Source organism: Lontra canadensis, unplaced genomic scaffold (assembly GCF_010015895.1).
Source record: "Lontra canadensis isolate GAN:19392208 unplaced genomic scaffold, GSC_riverotter_1.0 scaffold169, whole genome shotgun sequence".
NCBI lineage: Eukaryota > Metazoa > Chordata > Mammalia > Carnivora > Mustelidae > Lontra > Lontra canadensis.
In genome coordinates this window covers 355,724-375,825 of record NW_022631163.1, presented here as the reverse complement: position 1 = coordinate 375,825, position 20,102 = coordinate 355,724, and the positions used below count along the sequence as shown (strand labels likewise).

At 50.8% G+C, this 20,102-nt stretch overlaps 1 protein-coding gene across 2 annotated transcripts; it reads left to right on the top strand.

Moving 5' to 3' along the window:
- The first annotated feature begins 4,034 nt into the window (after positions 1 to 4,034).
- ADIG (adipogenin) lies at positions 4,035 to 9,650 on the top strand. Of its 2 annotated transcripts, none has more exons than XM_032845809.1 (3): positions 4,035 to 4,207; positions 7,860 to 7,995; positions 9,605 to 9,650. In XM_032845809.1, the coding sequence occupies exons 1-2, from the start codon at positions 4,081 to 4,083 to the stop codon at positions 7,952 to 7,954; spliced, it is 222 nt and encodes a 73-aa protein (XP_032701700.1). In that variant the 5' UTR covers positions 4,035 to 4,080; the 3' UTR covers positions 7,955 to 7,995; positions 9,605 to 9,650. The 2 variants fall into 2 exon arrangements, with proteins under 2 accessions (XP_032701700.1, XP_032701701.1); XM_032845810.1 differs by lacking the exon at positions 9,605 to 9,650 and adding an exon at positions 8,382 to 8,694.
- The last annotated feature ends 10,452 nt before the right edge of the window (positions 9,651 to 20,102 follow it).

The window sequence follows — 20,102 nt, the reverse complement described above, 5'->3', positions numbered from 1 at the left end:
GTAAGAACACTTGGAACCTTTCACTAGTATGGGTTTGAGTTCATGGTCACTAAGTTCACCCAACTGCCTTTGTTAGAATCACTTCGAGTAGAATAATGCCAGAGGAGCGTATTTAGTCCCTAGTGATAACCTTTAGTAGTCCACTCGATAAATTTGCTAGCACGTGTTCCTAACCTTCAAAGGGAAGCCAGGACCACTTTGGTCTGTGGCTTAAACAGTATAGTTGCTGCATGTGACAGGTATTATCAGGGGGTGGATGAGTGTGGCATTCGGTGACAAAGCATTACCCAAGGGGCAGAGGCAGGTAGCCCCTCGTAGTCCTTTCTCCTATTCGGGAGATGGGAGCTTCCCTCCTCCTCTCTGGTTGGGAGCACTGACGCCAGTGAGGAGGCTTTGCCTTTTCTTGGTCACCCAGCTCCCACTTTTGTCCTGTGCTTCCTCCTAAGACCTTCTCCTACCTAGCACTGGCCCCGAAAGGAATAGTTACGTGGTGGGTTCACCCCCTCCTGCGCTGGCCATACACAGCCACGTGCGTGCGTGCTGTCCTCCATTTCCTGGTCCTCGATTTCAGGGTAGCCCATTCTCCTCCGGACTCCCTTACAAATAGAAAAGACCTACGTCTTTGGCCAGTAATGTCGGTTGCCCGCAGGCTGTGTATATGAGGCCTTTATGAACGGTTACTTTCTGCCTGCTGTGGGGAAGCATTTGTGAGGCTCTACAGAGTGATTTTCGGAGAGACCGTCTTCGGGAGCATTTATTTCCATTGGATGGTAAGACTTTACCCAAGGTGGAAATCAGCCTTGCTCAAAGACCCGCTTTGAGTAGATAGTAAAGATGTATTGGGGGTAATTTGACACTCCTGCTGGCAGTGGTTCTCCATTCAGCATTTTAAAACCCATTCATGTTATATCTTCCTGAAAAGATTTATGTGTTTACATGAAACAATAAGTTGAATGAGATGGTCTGTTCTAAGGATTTCCATGACAGCCTCTTTTCCTGAGATGGAGAGATTGGAGGTAATCCACCCGCTCAGTGTGGAATCAAACTGTGGGTTCTCGGTAGCTGAAGAAGCCATGTACTGTATAGTGTTTTTCTCAGAGCATCAGCTCACGTTCCTCAGATGCTTTTCTTTTTTTAATGGTGAGGGAAAAGGTGTAATTTGGGATTCCACAGTGCCTTGCATATAGTAGGCGCCCAATAAACATTTGTTGAAGCAAACCAAGTTTCCCAAGTCCTTGCCTCTTGAAGTGACCAAGAACATCTTTCTCCTCTGAAGGGCTTGGCAGTTGTGGCTAAAAAATAAACAGTATCATTATTTGCTTGAAATCATATATACAATTTGTATGAATTTCGGTATGTTGCCAAGACATGATCTTTTTCTTATTGTATTTTCTGTAAATATTTCTGGCACTGAACTGTAAAGTAAAGGCGAAATGTAAATACGAAGGTGTACCTGTGTCCCCTCGCCTCCTGTGTTTTCTCTTCATCGGTTAGGGAAAAAGGCCCAGAGGCTTGTTTGTATTTATGCCGATCCTTTGTCCAGAAGAAACCCATGGAATATTGAATGTAATACATTTAGTCAATTAAATTTTAAGGAGATTCTTATCTAATAACGTTGTGTGTGCTTTTGGTGACAGGCTGGGTTTTGATTCCTGCACTTGGTGTTTCTCATTTACTCTTTCCAGGGCTGTGTGCTCTGCTTTGACCTTCCTAATTTAGATCTGTGGGTTTTCACACTGGTTTTGTAGAGTTTCATGGAATACTGAAAGTTAGATTAATTTTTTAACAGAATTATAATTGACATGCAGCATTATATTAGTTTCAGGCTACAACATAGTGATTTGCTGTTTTTATACATGATTAATTGATTACTTCCATAGGTATAAGTTACTCTCTGTCACTGTACAAAGTCATCACAGGGCTTGTGTAATGAAAACACTGCCAGCAGAAACCCGCCGTACAGAGGCTTGTGTTCACCGAGGGGCCAGCTGCCTGTATCTTAGGGACACAGAAAAGCAGCTTTACCTTCTGCCTGCCCCAAATCCGGGCTCTGCCGGGGCTAGCAGTCAGGAAAGGGGAGACGCAGAGGCAGTCATCCTCCCCCCACCTACTGTCCCGTGAGTAAGGTTGGCTCGAGAGGGTTCCACACAGCCTGATTAGCACCTTCCTACCAAGACCACACATGTGGGGAACCAAGGAAACAGCAATGAGAATGGTTAGGGTTCGTGCCTCTGCCAAGAGCTGTCCCTCCAGCCTATCACTGACTTGACGGGACATTAACAGGTGACTCTCCGAGCTGCCTTCCCTGCAATGGTGCGTCCACGCCTGCTCTGCCCACAGGACCTCTAGCCGGTCCTTGGTAGCCAGGGAAGCATCAGGCTGATTGCACAGTGGTCCTGTTTCGGGCTCTGGTGAGAAAATGTCCGTTCAAGCTTTTCCCGCCAGTGCTGCTCAACCCCTTTGGGACTCAGTGTCAAAGGATCCCCACCCCCACCCCAGCCCAAACCTCTCCTGGTCATGGCCTCTGGGCTCGGAGTAGCACAGCCTGCCAAGGCGCTGTTCCTCTTGGACACACACTGTGATGCCGTCTTGCTCGGGCTGCCCCTTCTGGGGATTCCAGTCTCTGAGTCCCCGGGCTAAGGCTCTAAGCACTGGCCCCCAAGCTCCGGCTCCTCCCTCTCCTCCTTCCGCCCCTTCCCTACTTTCCCTGTGGCTGGCCTCTTGCCTTTCTCCCTGAGCTGGTGTCCTCCTGTAAGGGAGTCCTTCCACCCCAAGCCTCCCCCAGGTCTACCACCCGATTCTTGAAGCTGCTCTCCCAGCTGGAACCGCGTCTGCCTCACTTTCTGACCCACGCTCTGTAGCTGCTGTGGCGCCGCAAACCGGGCTGGATCAGACTGGCTGCTCGTTGGGCCTCGCCCAGAGTTTCTGAGGGGAGCAGGGGCAAGTGTAGGAACTGGTGTGTTTCACGGACACTTGCCGGTAGTGACTGAGGTAGCTGGCCCAGGACCCTTGCGGGGACCGAGTGCTTCTGCCTCGCTCCATTCCACAAGCAGCAGCCGTTCCACCTGTGAAGTCTGGCCAGCGTCTCCCTCCAGCTCTGGGGTGGCCGGGCCCTGGAGGTCCTCCTTCCCGACACAGGGCCTGGCACATGGAGGTGTGCTACTACACGAACGAACGAATGACAGGTGAGGTGGGAAGAGAAGACGGCATTGGGGGAGTATTCTCTCTACTTGGGAGACAAAGGAACAAGGCTAACTACTTAGAAGCCCCTCCCTGAAGACTGTCCGAAGGAGACCTGCCAAAGTTTCCAGAGTAAACAGTCATTTATTGAGGGCCTCCTATGTGTTAGAAAGTTTGTAAATGGCAGCCCAGTGACCCAGGCTGGCCCAGCAGACTTGTTTTCTTGAGCTAACAGTGTCTCAGTGCTTGATGCAACATTTTTAAATTGGAAGATTTTGCATAAAAATGCAGATTTGGGGGGCTCTCTTAGGAAAGGAGAAGTGCCAGTACCAGGCCTGCCTTTCACACACAGTAGTTACTGCCTGAAGCTGCGACAGCTGCCTGCTTCTATGCACCAAACTCCGACCAGGTCGCCGCATCCCCCACTCCCAGTGCCACCAAGTGCACACGTGGGCACCTGTAGCCAGAAGGACAGGCCCTGGGATCTGGCGGGCTCCTGAAGGAACCTGTGACCTCAAATTCTTGAGTAGCCACCTGGGGTCGATGTTTATCCCATCATTTATTCTTCTAGCAGCTTGCTGAAGTAAGAATTCTTTCTATCTTACAAGAGGATCTAAGGAGGTGGTGTCCCATGAACCCATAGCATCTTAGCAGGGATTCCAACACAGACCTGCCTGCCTGGAAGCCTGGGCTTTTTGTTCTTGGCCAAACTGTCTCACTGCCAGTAGTTCCTACTCGCTTGTCCAAAACAGCTCTCCCTTTGCCTGAAAGACACTGACTTCCTCGTTAGGTCACCCGCTCAGTCACAATTGAGCTGAGAGCAGAGTGTGGGCCAGCCCACTGGGTCCCCAGGGCAGCCCTGCCAGCCCAACCCAGGCAGCCCTGGCTTAGCCACACACCATGAAGTACCCTCTGGTGCCGCTGGTGAACGACCTCACGTTTTCTTTCCTGGTGTTCTGGCTCTGCCTGCCCGTGAGCTTGCTGTTGGTCCTGCTGATCGTCTGGCTCCGCTTCTTACTGAGCCAAGGTGAGCTTCCTGGGCTGGGCCCTAATCCTGGAGCTGAGCATGGGGTCCCAAAGCTGGGCAGGCAGGTCCTGAAGCAACGGCAGAGAGAAGAGTTTCCTTCATGCGCTTTAACCGCTGGCAGTCGCCCGTAGGAGCAAAGGATTCATTGAGTAGTTTAGAGGCCAAGAGTGAGCCCCCGAGTTTGGGAAGCGGTGTGTGTGTGTGTGTGTGTGTGTGTGTGTGTGCGCGCGCGCGCGCGCGCACACCTATGTCCCCTCATAGCTACTGCTAGCACAGAAGGTCTTCGGCACAAATCAAAAAGAGGTGGCCCCTGCCCCCGGATGAATTAGTAAAAGGGGCCCTTTGCTGTGACCAGCCAGGGCACAAGGCAGGGGGAACAAGCCGTGCGCTGGACTTGAGCCCCTCCCAGTGCTCCCAGTAAATAACGTACGCGATGGGATATGGCAGCGCCAGGCAAGAGACCCCTCACGCTGCTTTCTGCCTGGACTATGCATCAGGGAGGCAGCTGGGTTCTCGGGGTCGCTAGATCATGGAGGCTGATGGACGCTTGTCCCAAACTCGGCATGCCCCCCAGAGCAACAGGAGGCAGGATGAAGCTGGCCAGAAGGGAAGCTTCGGGCTAGTGGCAGGGATGGCCTTCGGCTCCACAGGTGTCCTATTCCCCTGGGTGCTCCCCTCACCATGGAGCCTCTTCCTGGGGACCGTTTGACCTCCCACCTCCTGCTCCGCAGTTCCAAGACCTTTGGTCAGCGAGGCAGGGAGGGTGCTGATGTGCCACCAGCTCTGGTCCGATGGCACTGAGACGGGGTAAGCGGCTCATCCCCAGAGCTGCCCCACGTTCTCCAGTGTGGGGGCTGCTGATGGTGTCATTACTGGGAGTTCCTGGCGAGAGCTTCTGGAAAATGTTTAAAGTACATTCTCATATTCCTGGGGTGGGCTGCCACCTTCCCTGAGGGGCACAACTCGGGCTTTGGACTGGTGGCTGGTGGTGGACAGAGCACATGTCCGTGCAATGGCTGCAAAAGCCGTCTCTCTGGAGTCTAGGATGGGGCCCACATTTGAGCCTTGGCCCTTCATCGTTCGGAATAACTGCTAACCTTTCTTCCACACCGTACAAAGGGTGTGCTGAACACTGATGTGCATCATCTCATTTAATCCTCAGAATAACCTGCGAAGTAATCCTTATCACACAACTGAGGAAACTGAGGCTCAGGAAGAGCCACGTTCCCAGGTCACACACCCATGAAGTACTTGAGAGTGCCGGTTATCTGGTGTCACCTCCTGGCTCTGCCTCCCAGCAGCTCTGTGACTTTGGGCAAGTCCTCTCTGAGCTTCGGGTTTCTCATCTATAGGATGGAGAGAATATCGGTCCCTACCCTTTGGGGCTGTGGAGAGATGCATGTGAAGGGCAGGGCGTCGAGGACATGTACATGTGTGGCACATAGTAGGTGCTTATAGGCTGAGAAATAATCCATTTCAGTGACAGTGTAGACGAGGTGGGAGGAAGCATAGGCGTGTCTTTGGATGGCTTCTCCAGAAGCCAGGAGCACCTCCCCTAAGGTCTAAGGCACTAATCTCCAGCAGTTCATATTCCTTGAATGCCCTCCTCTAAAACCGTCTGCAGCCTGCCCTGTCCTGACCTTGTCTCAAACTTCCTCCCACATCTCACATGGCCCTTTGCAAAAAGGCATTTGGAAATTTGCAATGACCAGAAATTGTCCTTAAAGCGAGATAAGCAGTCTCCTCTCAGGGGCCCATCTGCTCAGAACTCTTAGTATTGTTGTCCTGGTCATGTCCTTGTGCCAGGGTCTGGGCCTGCCAGGGTTTGGGGGAGCTGCTTCTCAGGGACATCTGGTCTGGCAGTTTTCTGTTCTGCTGTTGATCTCACTGGAATCAGTGTGGCCTGGAATCAGGTGTGAAAAGCAGGCAGGACTAGCTCTGACCCCCCCGCTCAGCAGGGCCGTTCCAGGGCCCAGAAGGCAGCCGGTTTGGGCAGGGAGTGCCATGGGGCCCAGGAGGACACGGTTTCTCAAGTAGATGAGGGAGCAAGGGGGAGGAGAAGGGAGCTGCCCGGCAAGCTTGGCACCGAGGCAAGAAAAGATCGTGGGCAGCTGAGCCCTGGAGAAGCTGGCCAGTGGGGACTACTAATTCCGGACCATGCCAGGAGAGAGTATGCAGCCCCGTGTGCCCTTCAAGGGGAAGGTGCTCCCCTGAGGACATTTCCTTTGTGATCGGAAAGGAATTTGCAGCAAGAAGAAGAGAAACCTCCGAAGAGATGGATTTAGGGCTGAAACATGCCTGTCCCGCCCACCTCGGGGTGATCCTGGGAGCGAGGGGTTAAATGCAAAGCTCCCTTTGAATCCCCTGACTTCGAACTGGTGCAGCCGATGGAACAGGGAACCGCAGGGCCCTGGTGCTGGGAGGCCCATCAGAGTCCAGCCCCACTGCTTCCTGGCTGGGAGCCTGCACGTTCCGCCTTCCCGAGCCTTCCTCACCGGCAAATTGCAACAAACATTAGTAATTCCTTCAAGACGTTGTCGACCGGATTAAATGAGAAAATGCACGTGCCATACTTACGTGCCATACTAGCACTTAGCATGTGTTCAAGAAACAATCACGACCTGTAGTGAAGAGTGGACCCTTCAAGCCCTCACACTGGTTTGTAAATCCTCATCACTCCCTCTTCATAGGGCTGTAATGTGCCCATTCTACAGATGAGGAAATGAAACCCGCCTCTCCCGTCTCCTGCTCTTTGTCCACAAGCGGAGGGCTCTCTTCAGTCTTCATTACTTCTCTGCCATCAGTGAGAGACTCCTTCGGAGTATAGTAAGGAGGAGGATTCCCCTCTCCCTTCTCCATCCTCCTCCACCTTGCCTTCCCCGGATGAGTCACGGCGGCAAGCTCACACACCTATCTAAAAACACATGCAGGTTTTCCAAAAAAAAAGCCTGGGCAGATTGGTACTTGTTTTTCAGTAAAAAGGGGAGGAGATCCAAACCTATACATTTCTCTGAAACTTGCTTGTGATGCATCATGGACATCCTGCAAGTCAAAGGCTACAGGTCTCATGTTTGTTTTAACAGTTACTAACATGGCACTGGATGGAAGCGTGGCTCTGTGCAGTGCAACTGTGCCACCCTCCGTCACCCAGACCCCTCATGATGGACACACACACACACACGCACGCACGCATGGAGTTTCCAGTGTATTTTGTTGTTTGTGCGCGCTTCACCACAAAGCAGTGCTGCAGGGAAATGTTGCACATACGTGTTCAGACACTTGTTAATAAGTGGACCGGTGGACAAATGGATGGATGGGCCAGTCGCCGGGTGTGTGTCTCCCCAGTGCCCGCTCTTGGACCATTCCGAATACAAATAGGTTGTTTGTTTGCCTCGAGGGCCTGTCCCTATTTAGTAGGTGTGTGTGGGCACTTTCTGAGTCCTAGGACAACCTTTGTTGGTCCCGGTCACCTTCAAGGTCCTCAGGTCTTCCTGAGATCTCAGGGCTGTCCCATATGTCATGATTCTGTCTTGTCCCCTTGGTCTCAGATAAGGTTACCAGGGATGCCCAGGCTTGGCAGGGGGCTCCCTTGAGGTCAGGGGTAGGAGACAGGATGTGACCACCCAAGATGCCTTATCTTGTACCTTCACAGATTCAGAGGAAAATGACTCAGATGTATGCTTTGACTGGGAGCCTTGGAGCAAAGCCCCAGCCCAGTTTTGCTGGAAGGGGACACTCCATAGCTAAAAGGAGGAGAGGCCCTGCCTGTGAGCCTTCTGTTCAGTCAGGTGAGACCCTTGGGGAGTTGGGGCACGGGGGCAGGAAAGGGGAGCCTCAGGTCCTACCCAAGGCCTGGGTGGCTGCCATGTTGGATATCCACTCCCTCCACCAGGGGACAAGAGCTGCTTGTCTTTGCCATGTTGGAGAACCCTCTGCTTCATTCTTTTGGAGACATGTTTTCACCATTTTGGAGGACCAGACTTCTCTGCCATGAAGAGTACCTTCATAAAGTTTCCCTAGCCTTTACCTCCGTGACCTCACCTCCCACTGCTCTCCTTACAGAGGGTCTTTGCCCTTGCTGCTTCCTCTGCCTGGAATTCTTCTCCCCCACATCCACTCAGTGCACTCCCTCGCCTCTGAGATTGAGCTCAAATGTCCCCTTACTCTGCTCTAGATTGTCTTCTGCCATAGCATTACCACCTCCTCACGTGCCCAATAACTGATGCTCCAAATCCAAAGCCCTCCCAGCACTCCTGACACACAGCTCTTTGGAGGAGGAATGACACAATCCAGTGATGCAGCTCGCTGATAGTCACTGGACACTTACAAGGCACCAGGGCCTGTGCCGAGCACTTCCCTTTCACAAGCTCGTCTATGAGATCTTACAAAGAGGGTATCATCCTTACCTCCACTTTGCAAATGAGAACCCGAGTGGCAGAGCAGTAAGTAATTTGCCTGGAGTAACGGGGCCCTGGCACCCACTGATAACCTGGAAAGGTCTCAGCCACTCCAGAGGAGTGGAATGTCAGCCCTGTCCAATGACCCCGGGACTCTAATCGTCCTTCTCAGCTCTGTTGTCTCCTTGACATCTTTTCATGGCTGGAAGGGGAGTCTTGATTCCCTTGGGTACCCAACAAAGCAAAACACTGCCCCTGAACTTCTGCCAGCTTTCTCCATCTCCATGAATAGCACCTCCATGGATTGATCTCATTGCTTGAGCCATAAACACCAGAGTCAGTCTTCGTGCCTTTTTTCCCTCCCAGCCCACATCCAGTCCATCAGCACGTCCTCAGCTCTATCCCTCATGTGCCCAATTCCCTCTGTCCCCACGGCCACCCCAGCCTGATCTATTCCAAGTCTGCCGATGCAACGTGTTCCCAACCCCCTCTGCTCCCTGTGGGTCACAGAGTGGAGCCCCTGCCTGTGTGGGGTGAGAAGCAAGGGCCCTCACTTAACCTCAGTTACACTGATTCTTAACCATTCTGGGCCATGACTTTGACAGCCGAGGGTGATTTCCCTGGAAAAACACACGCGAGTGCTTGCACTCAAGAGCACGGTGTTCAGGCCCAGCTTTACGATGGTAACCTGTGCGGTCCCATGAGGTCCCATGTTTCGAAAAGCCTCGTGCTTGCCTTAATGATCTGCCGTCTCTCGTCTTAAAATTTTTAATTTTTGAATGAGGGGCCCTGTACATTCATTTTTTCAATGGGCCCACAAATTACATAACCTGCCCTGTTTGTGTACAATTAGTGGGGTTAAGGAAAGGAGACTTTTGGACTCTGCTCCAGAACCCTGTCCCATTCATATAGAGCCCTTACCGCCCCATCATGTATCTGTTCCTCTCTCACTCTTTCATTCCATCGTCATCTCTAGACTCAACCTTCCATGCTTTTCCAGCCTGGCTTTCCTGGAGTCAGCGGAGCGGTGGCAGTAACCGAGCTGGATGGGAGAGACTCACCGATGAGGGAAGAGGACTCTGGCGAATGTGGTGCTTCCCGGGGGTCCCCCGACTCCGCTCCTCCACCGACGGACTCAGGAAAACCTCCAGAGGACCCAGCTCTTCTCTCACTACAGATGACCTCCCAGGGTCTTGGGGAGGAGCCTGAGCCTGTGAGGATGGGCTAGATAAACAGGCATGCGGGGAAAACAGGCATGCATGAACTCAGAGGAGGTCCTAGGATAGGGCTGGGCCAAAAGGTGTGGGTCCATATTAAAGAAACGAGGAGTTTCCTGTGCTCAGGAGACCCCTGACAAGTCCACTGGGCCTGGCCAGATCCATTCATTTAATAAGCTGTGGGGTCTGGGCCCAACCTCTGGCACTGACTCCACATGTCCTTGACCATCTTTGGGAATTCCTGACTTTCTCCCATCCTTTCAAAGGGTTGGGGGATTCTTGCTCCCAGCTTCCATTCTATAATTTCACACTCCTTGATTCACCTTTAGGTTGACTTTAATAACAAATACTCATTTTGTAAATACAGAGCAGCTACCATATGCTAGTATAAAATTAACTCACCTTTCATGAGCACCCACTGTGTACCAGGCACTTTTCCATGGGCTTTATACAGGGGTTTTAACCCTCACAAGAATTCTATGAGGTAGGGTCTTTGGTTATCCCCCTGTTTCACAGAAGGGGAAAATGAGGCACAGAATGACCTCATTTTGTGGCTTGGAGCCACGCCAATGGAGTTGGGCTTTGAGCCAAGACCCTGACTCCACTGTGCCAGGTCTCACCCAGTGTGGGATGTGGGGTGGTGCAGGCAAGGAAGTGTTCTCTCCTTTGCAGAAATCCCCTGTTCTTACGTCCTCACTAGCTTCCCAGGGGCACCAGAGTTGATGGCAGGAGAAGGGGACAGGCCCTTCTGGTGTCCCCTCCTCTGCCACCTCAGATCCTACCAGTCAGGAGTATGAATTATTAGCTCGTCTGGAGTTTGGTCTCCCCGGCTCTGCTTTTTCTGCCCTGTCAGACGGTCCATCCAATGCACAAAGTAGAACATGTCTTTCCCCCTGCTTCAAGCCCTCTATGGCTCCCTATTGTCCTAGGGCTAAAGTCTTGAGTTCCTTGTGTGGCTGCCCTTTGGGAGCTGAGCCCCACTAAATTTGCAGGACAAGTTTTCTGTTCCTAACGACAATGGGAACATCCTTGAACTTTTATCTTGGTATACAAGTGTGCTTCTATCTAGGGGATAAATTCTGGGAGAAGTTGTTGAAATTGAGACCTATGTGTTTACATTTTGCAGATGTTGCTAAGTTGCCCCACTATATGGTAACTCCGAGGGTGTACATTACGTGCCTGTTCCCCCAGGCCTTTCCCCTACTGTACAGGTATCCTCACACACACATATTCTCCCCCATCCCTTCACCCCACCCCACCTCTCCCTCCACACATGCCTTGTTCTAGCTGATGAGATTTTGGTAACCTGTGTTTTCCTGGGAGCTTTCCTGGCATTGAAATAAACACTTTTGGTAACATACATCCCCTGTGGCTGGAGCTTCTCTCAGAATTTGTCTGGCATTTTCTCCAGCTTCCCTGCTCCGTAGAGTCCCATGCACTGCTTGGTCGCCTCTGTCCCCTTTGCTGTGAGGGAACATGCTGCAGGTCGGCCTCTGTGCTGACCTAGAAAAGCCAGATGAGCCATCAAGCCCCACCCGCCTGCCCCCTGTCACTCTGGAGGAGCCAGAGAAGCCTCCTGGTGGGGGGGCTCAGACCTTGAGGGAGAGTGGGCACTGCCTGTCTCTGCAGGGAGGACCTCTGGCCATGAACCTGGGAGCACCTGCTGCAGAAGGCAGGGGACACAGCTCCTTGTGACTCCTGGCAGGTAAACAGCTCTGGATGGTAGTTGGTGGGGGCTGTGGGAAGAAGCCCTCCCAGCTCTGGGTGGAAGGCTGAGATCCCGGGTCTCTGAGGGGTATGGATTGAGGTTTCCTTTTCAACATTTTGTTCTATAAGGCAGATGTGTGTGTGTGTGTGTGTGTGTGTGTGTGTGTGTGTGTGTGAGAAACACAGCCTGTGAGCCTCTAGTGATAGGCTCTCCAAGAGACATCATCCCGATTACAGCAGCCATGGCTGAGTGCCTGCTGCTCTGTGTCTACCCCAGGGCTATCCACTCCCCGTGAGTTGTCTTATTTGACCCTCCCAACAACCCTGTGAGGTGGGTCTTAGTTTCATTTTCCGATGAGGAAACTGAGGGTCAGAGAGGTTAAGTAACTCCCCCAAAGTCGCACAGCCTGGAAACGGCCTGCTTTCCTGACTGTAACTGAGAGGTATATCTGAAGATCCCCAGGGATATCCTTCGCTCTTCCTAGCCCGGACGATGCAACTGAAGGTTGTGCCATTGATGTTTGTAAGACACACGAGTAAACTCAGGACAGTAAGTAGACGTGGCTCTCTCTTTGGACCTCTTGTCATGACACATTTCCCAGGCATGCCCATATTTTCCACCTCTAACCGGAAGCTCTGGGACCCTCCCTCTCCCCCTCTCCAGGACCCTCAGTGTCGTCCTTGGCAACTTGAGGCCAATCCTCTCTGTACTCCTTTCATGAGGCGACCACCACAGAGCAGCACAAACTGGGTGGCCTAGAACCACAGAAATGGATTGTTCCACAGGCTGGAGGCCAGGGGTCCAGAAGGCGCTGGCAGGACGTGCTCTCTGAACCTGCGGGAAGGATCCAGCTTCTAACAGCTCCAGATGTTCCTTGGCTTCTGGCTGTATCCCTCCAGCCCCTGCCTCCCTCTTCACACGGCCTTCTCCTTGTGGGTCTTTGCACCGTCTCCCTCTGTGTGTGTCTGTCTCTATGTTCAAATTGCCCCTTTCTATAGGGATACGTCATTGGTGAGGGCCCACCCTAAGGACTGCATTTTAGCTTGATTACCTCTGTTGAGACCCTATTTCCAGAAGAAGGTCCTATTCTGAGGTCCTGGAGGTTATTAGGACTTGCATGTGTATTTTTAGCAGGACACAATAATCCCTACCTCCCTCTTCTTTGAGGACTCCGTGTGGTCGTGCACAGAAAGCTCTGAGCACAGGGCTGGGCTCACACTTTGTAAATGCTCCGTAAACTGCCACCAAGAGAGCAAAGTTGAGCACCCGGAAATAAGGTGCTGGGTATACATCCTGTGCCAGGCACAGTTTGGACCCTTGACACGTATTATCCCACTGAATCCTCACGGCCACCCCTTGAGACAGGCAAGATTTTCATCGAAATGACACAGAAGCTGTGACTCCGAGAAGTTAAGGCACTTGCCTGAAGCCAAACAGCCCAAGTGGCAGAGCTGAGGCTCAACCACAGGCCTGTGTGGCTCCATCCATCCCACCAGGTGGAACACATGTATCCTGGGGAGCAGGAGATGCTCAGATGGGGAGAAGGGCAGGGTGGAAATGCTGTGCACGGAGCACACAACCCTGGGAAGCTTTCTGGGTCTGAGGGGCATGGAACAGGGCTCTACAATAGTCAGGAGGTGGGCTGGATTACAGGCTCCCTGGAGAGGTGCTGGCAAGCTGCCAGGATCTGAGTCATTCCACTATGACCTGATCCACTTGACTGATACTCCAGGGCTGGGACCAGGCCCAACAGGGGCAGAGGGATGTTGCCCAGAGTGAGGGCACACTTCATCCTCTTCTGAGTAAGTGTGGTTCTCCAGGAAGCTGAGAAGTAGTACTTCCTTAAAGAAGCTTACTCAAGACTCAGGATACTCTCTCTTCATCCTTGCTTTCCAGGGGTTCCCTACACCTTAGCAAGGTGACAACAAGTTAGGTTTTCTGTTCTGGACCATAAGTTCATTTACTCGGGTACTAACTTATTTATTCATTCAAGCATTTATTTATTCCTTCACTCATTAGCTTTTCTATCCATTTGCCTAATGGCTCACTGAATTCTTCATGCACTCATTCATGCTCTAACACATTCATATACACAGCCATCATCCATCCATCCATCCATCCATCCATCCATCATCCATCCATTCATTATCCATCCATCATCCAACCATTCATTATCCATCCATCCATCCATTATCCATCAATCCACCCATCATCCATCCATCCATTCATCCATTCATTATCCATCCATCCATCCATCCATCCATCCATTATCAATCCATCCATCCATCCATCCTTCCATGATCCAACCATCCATCCATCCATTATCCATCCATCCATCCATTATCCATCCATCCTTCCATTATCCATCCATCCATCCATCCATCCTTCCATTATCCAACCATCTATCCATTCATCCACCCATCTAACACTTACTAAGCATCTATATGTTTTACACACAAAACTACTTATGGCTCCCAAAGTACTTTTCACCCATTTTCGTGGCTATTTCAACTTACCTGTTGGGAAGGAGGGCCTCTGCACCAATGGGACCTCCAAATACTTGACCTTCTGGTGGCTTGGTTCCAGAGTCTTGTCCTCAGGAGGACCTTGGGAAGACTGGACAGTTAGTCATCTGCATGGTCTTAGTTTCCATGTGAGAGCCAGTGACATTTACCTGAGACTTGAGGCTCCCAACAGAGTCTTTGTCCTGTGGGGCCCTTACCATCTTTTGATGTGAGAATCATGCATAGTCCTGGGCACTGTGGCTCCCCTGAGGTATTATTTCCAGTTATTGGGCTCCATTTCTTGCTTCTCCCTGGACAGAGCAGGCTATGGTGACCTATGGACTTGGGCCCCATCCTTGAACTGCTCCCTGGGGCCACTCTTAGTGTAAAGTCAACTATGCCCCCCTGGGAGGGTCATTAACACTCAGAGACCTTGAGGAGGACAGGGCGGGAGCCCAGAGCAACCTGGGAAAACACAGGCTTGCTTTTCTGCTTCCTGGCAAATGTTACCATCCCCATTTCAAGGAGGAGGAAATCAAGACATAGAGCAGGTGGGCGGCCTGCTCAAAGAGTGGCCAGGCTGGGGTGAAGATCCCTGAGTCATCAGTTACTTTTTCTGGCTATGTTAGTCAGGTACTTTGTTAATTCAGTTTAATTTAAAATTGGATGGCTGCAGGTAATAATGCAATGCAAATAATATTTCATGACTTTTTAAAAGGTGCCATTTTTACTTCACTGTGCGCTGGTGGGTGGGTGGGGGGGCGGTCTGTCTGTGTGTGTCTGCTTGTAGGTGGCCCCAGCTGAGACAGGCTCACAGGAGAGGAGGTTGGACATTTGGGGGCGTCTGGGAATTTAGTGTGTGACAGAACCCTGCAGCCTTCCTCCTGCGTGCATCGTTGGTTGAGTCAGCCCCATGGTGATGGGAGCCCTGTCACTGAAATAGGAGCCGTGAGGGTGTCAGCCCTTTTCCCTGCACTCCTGATGGAGAGGCTGGACCCCAGTGCCCCTTGCCTCACCATGTCCCTGGATCCTGTGAGCCCACACCGCCGGGCAGCCCGGGCACTGTGCAGACCTGGGCTGAAGGTACAGTCGTCAAGGAAAGAGAGTGGGGAGGTTTGGGCCACTGGTGTCTCAGGTCCAGGCCTGAGGAGTAAAAGGAATAAGATGAGGACCTTAGAGGGGTATATGTTCTGTCAGTCCCTGCAACACCCCCGTGAGGGAAGATTCTCCTCCTATCCTACAGATGAGGAGACAGAAACTCAGAGAGGTCAAGTAAATGACCCAAGGTTCCAAGCTGCCAAGTGTTGGGGGTGTATTTCAAACCTTGGTTGGTGAACTCCAAATGAGACCCTTCTGGGACACACATCGCCCTGGACTCCGACTCATGCCTTCCGCAAGGGTCACTGATTTTCAGATTCCAAGGGATATGAGGGATGCCCCCCACCATGTGTGTTATATTAGAGACCCAAGAGTTTATTTAGGGTTCAGGATTCAGGACCTTAAGCTATGGGGTCTCAGCTGGGTCCATGTAGCTCTTTTATGACCAAACTCTACTTTTGTTGACAAACACCCTATGATGAAAATTCAGGCTGTTTCTTTTCTTTTTCTCCTCCCTCCCTCCTTTCTTTCTTTCCTTCTGCCTTCCCTCCTTCTTTTCTTTTGCTATTTTAACTATATGCATTGTCTTAGGCATATATATCTTTGTGCACTTACCTTATGATAAATTCCCAGAACAGGAATCACTGAATCCAAAGGTCTGTACCTTTAAAACTGAATCATATCACCCAGTGGTTTCCCAGAAGTCTGTGTCCAATTACAGACTCACAGTGTGGGTGCCGGTTTGGTATTTTTATGTTGACATTCTTGACTGGACAATACTGCTCTTTTTAGCCTATGCTAATTGTATCTTTTTCTTAACTCTGCTTTCTTTCTTTTTTTTTTTTTTCTAAAGAGTTTATTTATTTATTTAGACAGAGATCACAAGTAGGCAGTGAGGCAGGTGGCGGGGGGGGGGGGTGGCGGGGAAGCAGGCTCCCGCTGAGAAGAGAGCCCGATGCGGGGCTCAATCCCAGGACACTGAGATCATGACCTGAGCCAAAGGCAGAGGCTTTAACCCACAGAGCCACCCAGGCACCCTAACTCCACTTTCTTATGTAAGTGCCATTGAGCAACTTTTCACATGCTGAGTGTCTGGTAGATCACAGAAGCAGGAAGACCATTTTGAGTCTAGTGCGATGGTCTAGGTTCTGATAAGTGACTTGCCCAGCTACACACAGATAACTCATGTCATAAGTCATTTTTACAAAGCCTGCCTAACCTCATGCTCTGTTCATGTGTAGCTCTGAGGTCTTTGCCACGGGTAATGTCACCAGTCTTTCCAGATATCCCGGCTGCTTTAACCCCTCAGGCACACACCCCGGTATGCAAACCCAAGGACCAAGAGATCGCTGTGGGCAGTTTAAATGCATCAGTGGTTGAAGGTCAGCCTGAAGCTCAAAGTCTAGCTTCCACCCTTCCCAGCTGTGTGGGGCTCCAGGGAAGTCACTTAAGCTCTCTGAGCCTCAGCTTCCTTTTCTGTAAGATGGGGGCAGCTTTCTCTGCCTTCTCTGCTTGAGGACCCAAGGAGATGAACGCACGGGCAGGGTCTGGCACAGAGCAGGGACATGGGGAGCGCGCTGGATGCCCCAGACATTAGCGCTCTGAGGGATCGCTCTGGGAAGGACACAAATAGCACAGACTTATTTTCATACAGTAAGTAAAGTCAGGCCTCCTGACTCCTTGCAGTGGAAGAAAGATCTGCATTTGAGCCCTAAGTCCTCCGCTTACTTACGTCACCCTTCTGAGCCTGCGCCTTCATTTGCAATGAATACTGTTCTGATAGTTGTTGCTCACACATGCCCTCCTGGATGTCCACCACGGATTGGCCATCTGGCGGCTGCATTCCAACCACTTTTGCAACAGATGGGCTGGCAAGCAGCTTCTTTCCAGGACTCACCTGGGCCGACTTGCTTACAAACCAGCGAAGGGCAAGTCCCTTCTGATGGGCTCCATATTTCCTCTCTTGCCCTACAATGAAGCAAAGGGAGAAGCTTCTCATTATGCTGAGGGGTTAGGTTAGGGCCCTTCAAGCCTCTGGAATTCCCCACCCCTAATTCCCCTCCTGTCAAGCATTACCAGCTCCACCCAGTTTGGCCAGCAGATACTCATAGGTTGTGAAAACGTCTTCTTGACACTTGTCACCTCTGGGTATTAGCGATCTTTTTGGTGTTTGCCAATCTGGTGGGTGAAAATGTTTCATTGTTCTAATTTGTGTTTCTCTAATCACATCTTTTCACATGGAGCATTTACATTTTATCTCCAGTGGCTGTTAATTCATATCTGTTGTGTACTTTCCTATGAGATGTTTTTTGAAGGTATTTTTTCTTTATCGATTTCCAGGAACTCTTTATATAGATTAGGTAGTAACCTTTATCATTTGTTGCAAACGTCCTGTCAGCTGATCACTAAATTTGTGTATAGTGTCTTTGTTATACAGGAATTTTGAATTTTGGTGTGATCAAACCTTTCATATTGCTGGTTAATGGCTTCTAGATTTTATTTTGCATGGGGAGATCTCCATAACCCTTTATTTCTTTCCAACTTCATTCTCATCAAACCCTAATGTAGCCTCCCATCCACCCGGGGAAATTCCTTTGTACTTACCAGCATAATAACCTGCTCCCCTTCCCATGAGCGCTCTATCTCATTCCCTCCCTGGTGTTCACTGACCCTTTAAAACTGAGTCCCAAGGTTGCCTCCTCCAGGAAGCCGTCTCTCTTCAGCCCCCTCCCACTCTTGTTCCTGTTCTGTCCCTCGGGGCTGTTTGCCTCATTTTAGGCGGTTTGTAGGCTGTGTTGAAGCACAGTTTTGCTTTTAGACATTTGGTAGAGCACTTCCTAGGGGCCAAATGATTTGTATGCATTGCTTTACTTCCTCCTCACAACCTGTGTATACTAGTATCATCCTCATCATGCCCATTTTGCAGGGGGAGTTGAGAGACTAAGATATTTTCCCATGGTCACATATCAAGAGGACAGACCCAGACCTAGATAGTCTGACTCCAGGGCCCGGAGTTAGACTAATCACATTTCAAGTGCTCGGGTAGGCACAGGTGACCAACACAATTCCACATGTTGCCCAACATATAAAATAATCTGATTAAGTGGCTCAGGTGAGGACAAGGTAGTGTCCATGATTTTCCTTAAAGGAAGGACAGCGGCAAGCCTCAACACCATGGGAGATTTCAGACCCTCTCTGGCAAGCAGGGCAGGGATGCACTGCTGGCTGGAAAGCCCGCTGGAAGGGGTGGCCACAACCCAGCTCCCTCTGGTGGGCCCACTAGTTCTCTAACCAAGTGGTTTAGGTTGTTCAATAATACACTGTCTCTGTCGGCTATCACTGTGTAACAAATGATCTTGAACTCAATGGCAATCATTCACTAAACAACGCTCATTACTCAAGCCATGTGTCTGCTGGCTGGCTGAGAGTTCACTGATCTGGCCCAGGCTTTGCTGGGTGGCCCCATTTCAAGCTGTGGGTCTGCCTGAACTTGCTGCTCCTGCTGGCTGGGCTCTGGTCTGTCCCATATGTGTTCATTCTGGGACTCAGGCTGCAGCCATCCTTGGACAGCAACTCCCATGGTGATGGGAGCCGCTGGAGGGCCAGCCCCATCATGCAGGCACATTTCACACCTTGGTGTATCTCATGTCTGCAAACATTCTATGGGACAGAGCATGGCATGTGCCCAAAGCCCACGTCAATAGATGGGTGGGGGGCAAACTCAAATGACATAGGGATAACACAAGCTGCATACTTAGAACTCTTTGTCAGGAAGACATTTTCAAACACTGTAAAATGCAGCGCTGGGACCAAAAAACTAAGTTCCTACCAAAAACCTCCTCCGGTAGCCAGGGATCAAACTGTGCAAATGCCAGATATCTGTGGTTTTTCCCTTCTTGTACTTTTGCCTGTGCCCTCTTGGGAATTGGGGTGGTTGTGACTGGGTATATGTAACTAACACCTCTGAGTATCCAGCATGTGTCCTCATTCCACACTGAACCAGAGGCTGATGTCAGCATTTTAGCAACTAGCTCTGAAACAACCCAATTCCCAAAGCACGGGCTGGTCTGTTTGATTTCCTAAATGTTTGTAGAGGATATAAAAGATAGGGTCACATCACGTGCCCTATGGCCATTCCTCCCATGGTGGCCGTTCTTGGCGATCCACTCATCCTCTGTCCCTCCTTTATCCTCACCCCTTCTTCTTACCAGCCCCTGGGTCATCTACTTGGCCAAGGAGACTTTGGCATTTCCCCGACAGTGACCTCCAGTTGCTCCTCCAGCATGCCCCATGGGGATTTATCTCAGTCCATTTTGCTATGACATTTGCTAATTTTTTAAAAAGATTTTATGTATTTATTAGGAGAGAAAAAGCACAAGCAGGGGGAGGGTTAGAGGGAGAGCAGACTCCCCACTGAGCAGGGAGCCTGATGTAGGTCTCAATCCCAGGACTCTGGGCTCATGACCTGAGCCGAAGGCAGCCGCTTAACCGGCTGAGTCACCAGGCCCCTCTGTCTATTCCTAATGATGGGCCAGAGGGAATCTTCAAAAGTGTCAGAGCAGCTGGTAAGAAGCAGAGCTGGGACTGAGTCTAGGCTGGTGGTATTCCCTCCCCAGCCTCTTGCTGCATCTGGCCAATGGGCTGGAAAAAAAGAGAGAGGGAAGGAAAAGTCACAATTAAGAAAAAAAGTTGCACAAAGGCCTTATTGCATAGTGGTTGAGAACGTGGGCTATGGAGCCTGATGCCTGAGGTCAGAGCCCTGCCCATTTACTAGACAGGTAATCTTGGACAAGTTCATTTCTGCGTGCCTCTGTTTTCTCCCCTGTAAAATGGGATTATAAGAATAAGAAATTGTTGTGAAGATGACATGAATGACATTGGTTTTTAATGTGCATAATTCTGCCCCCCTGGAGACATGTGACAACATGTCACTGTGGCCACATCGCCTGTGCTGGTATCCAGATCCTTCTC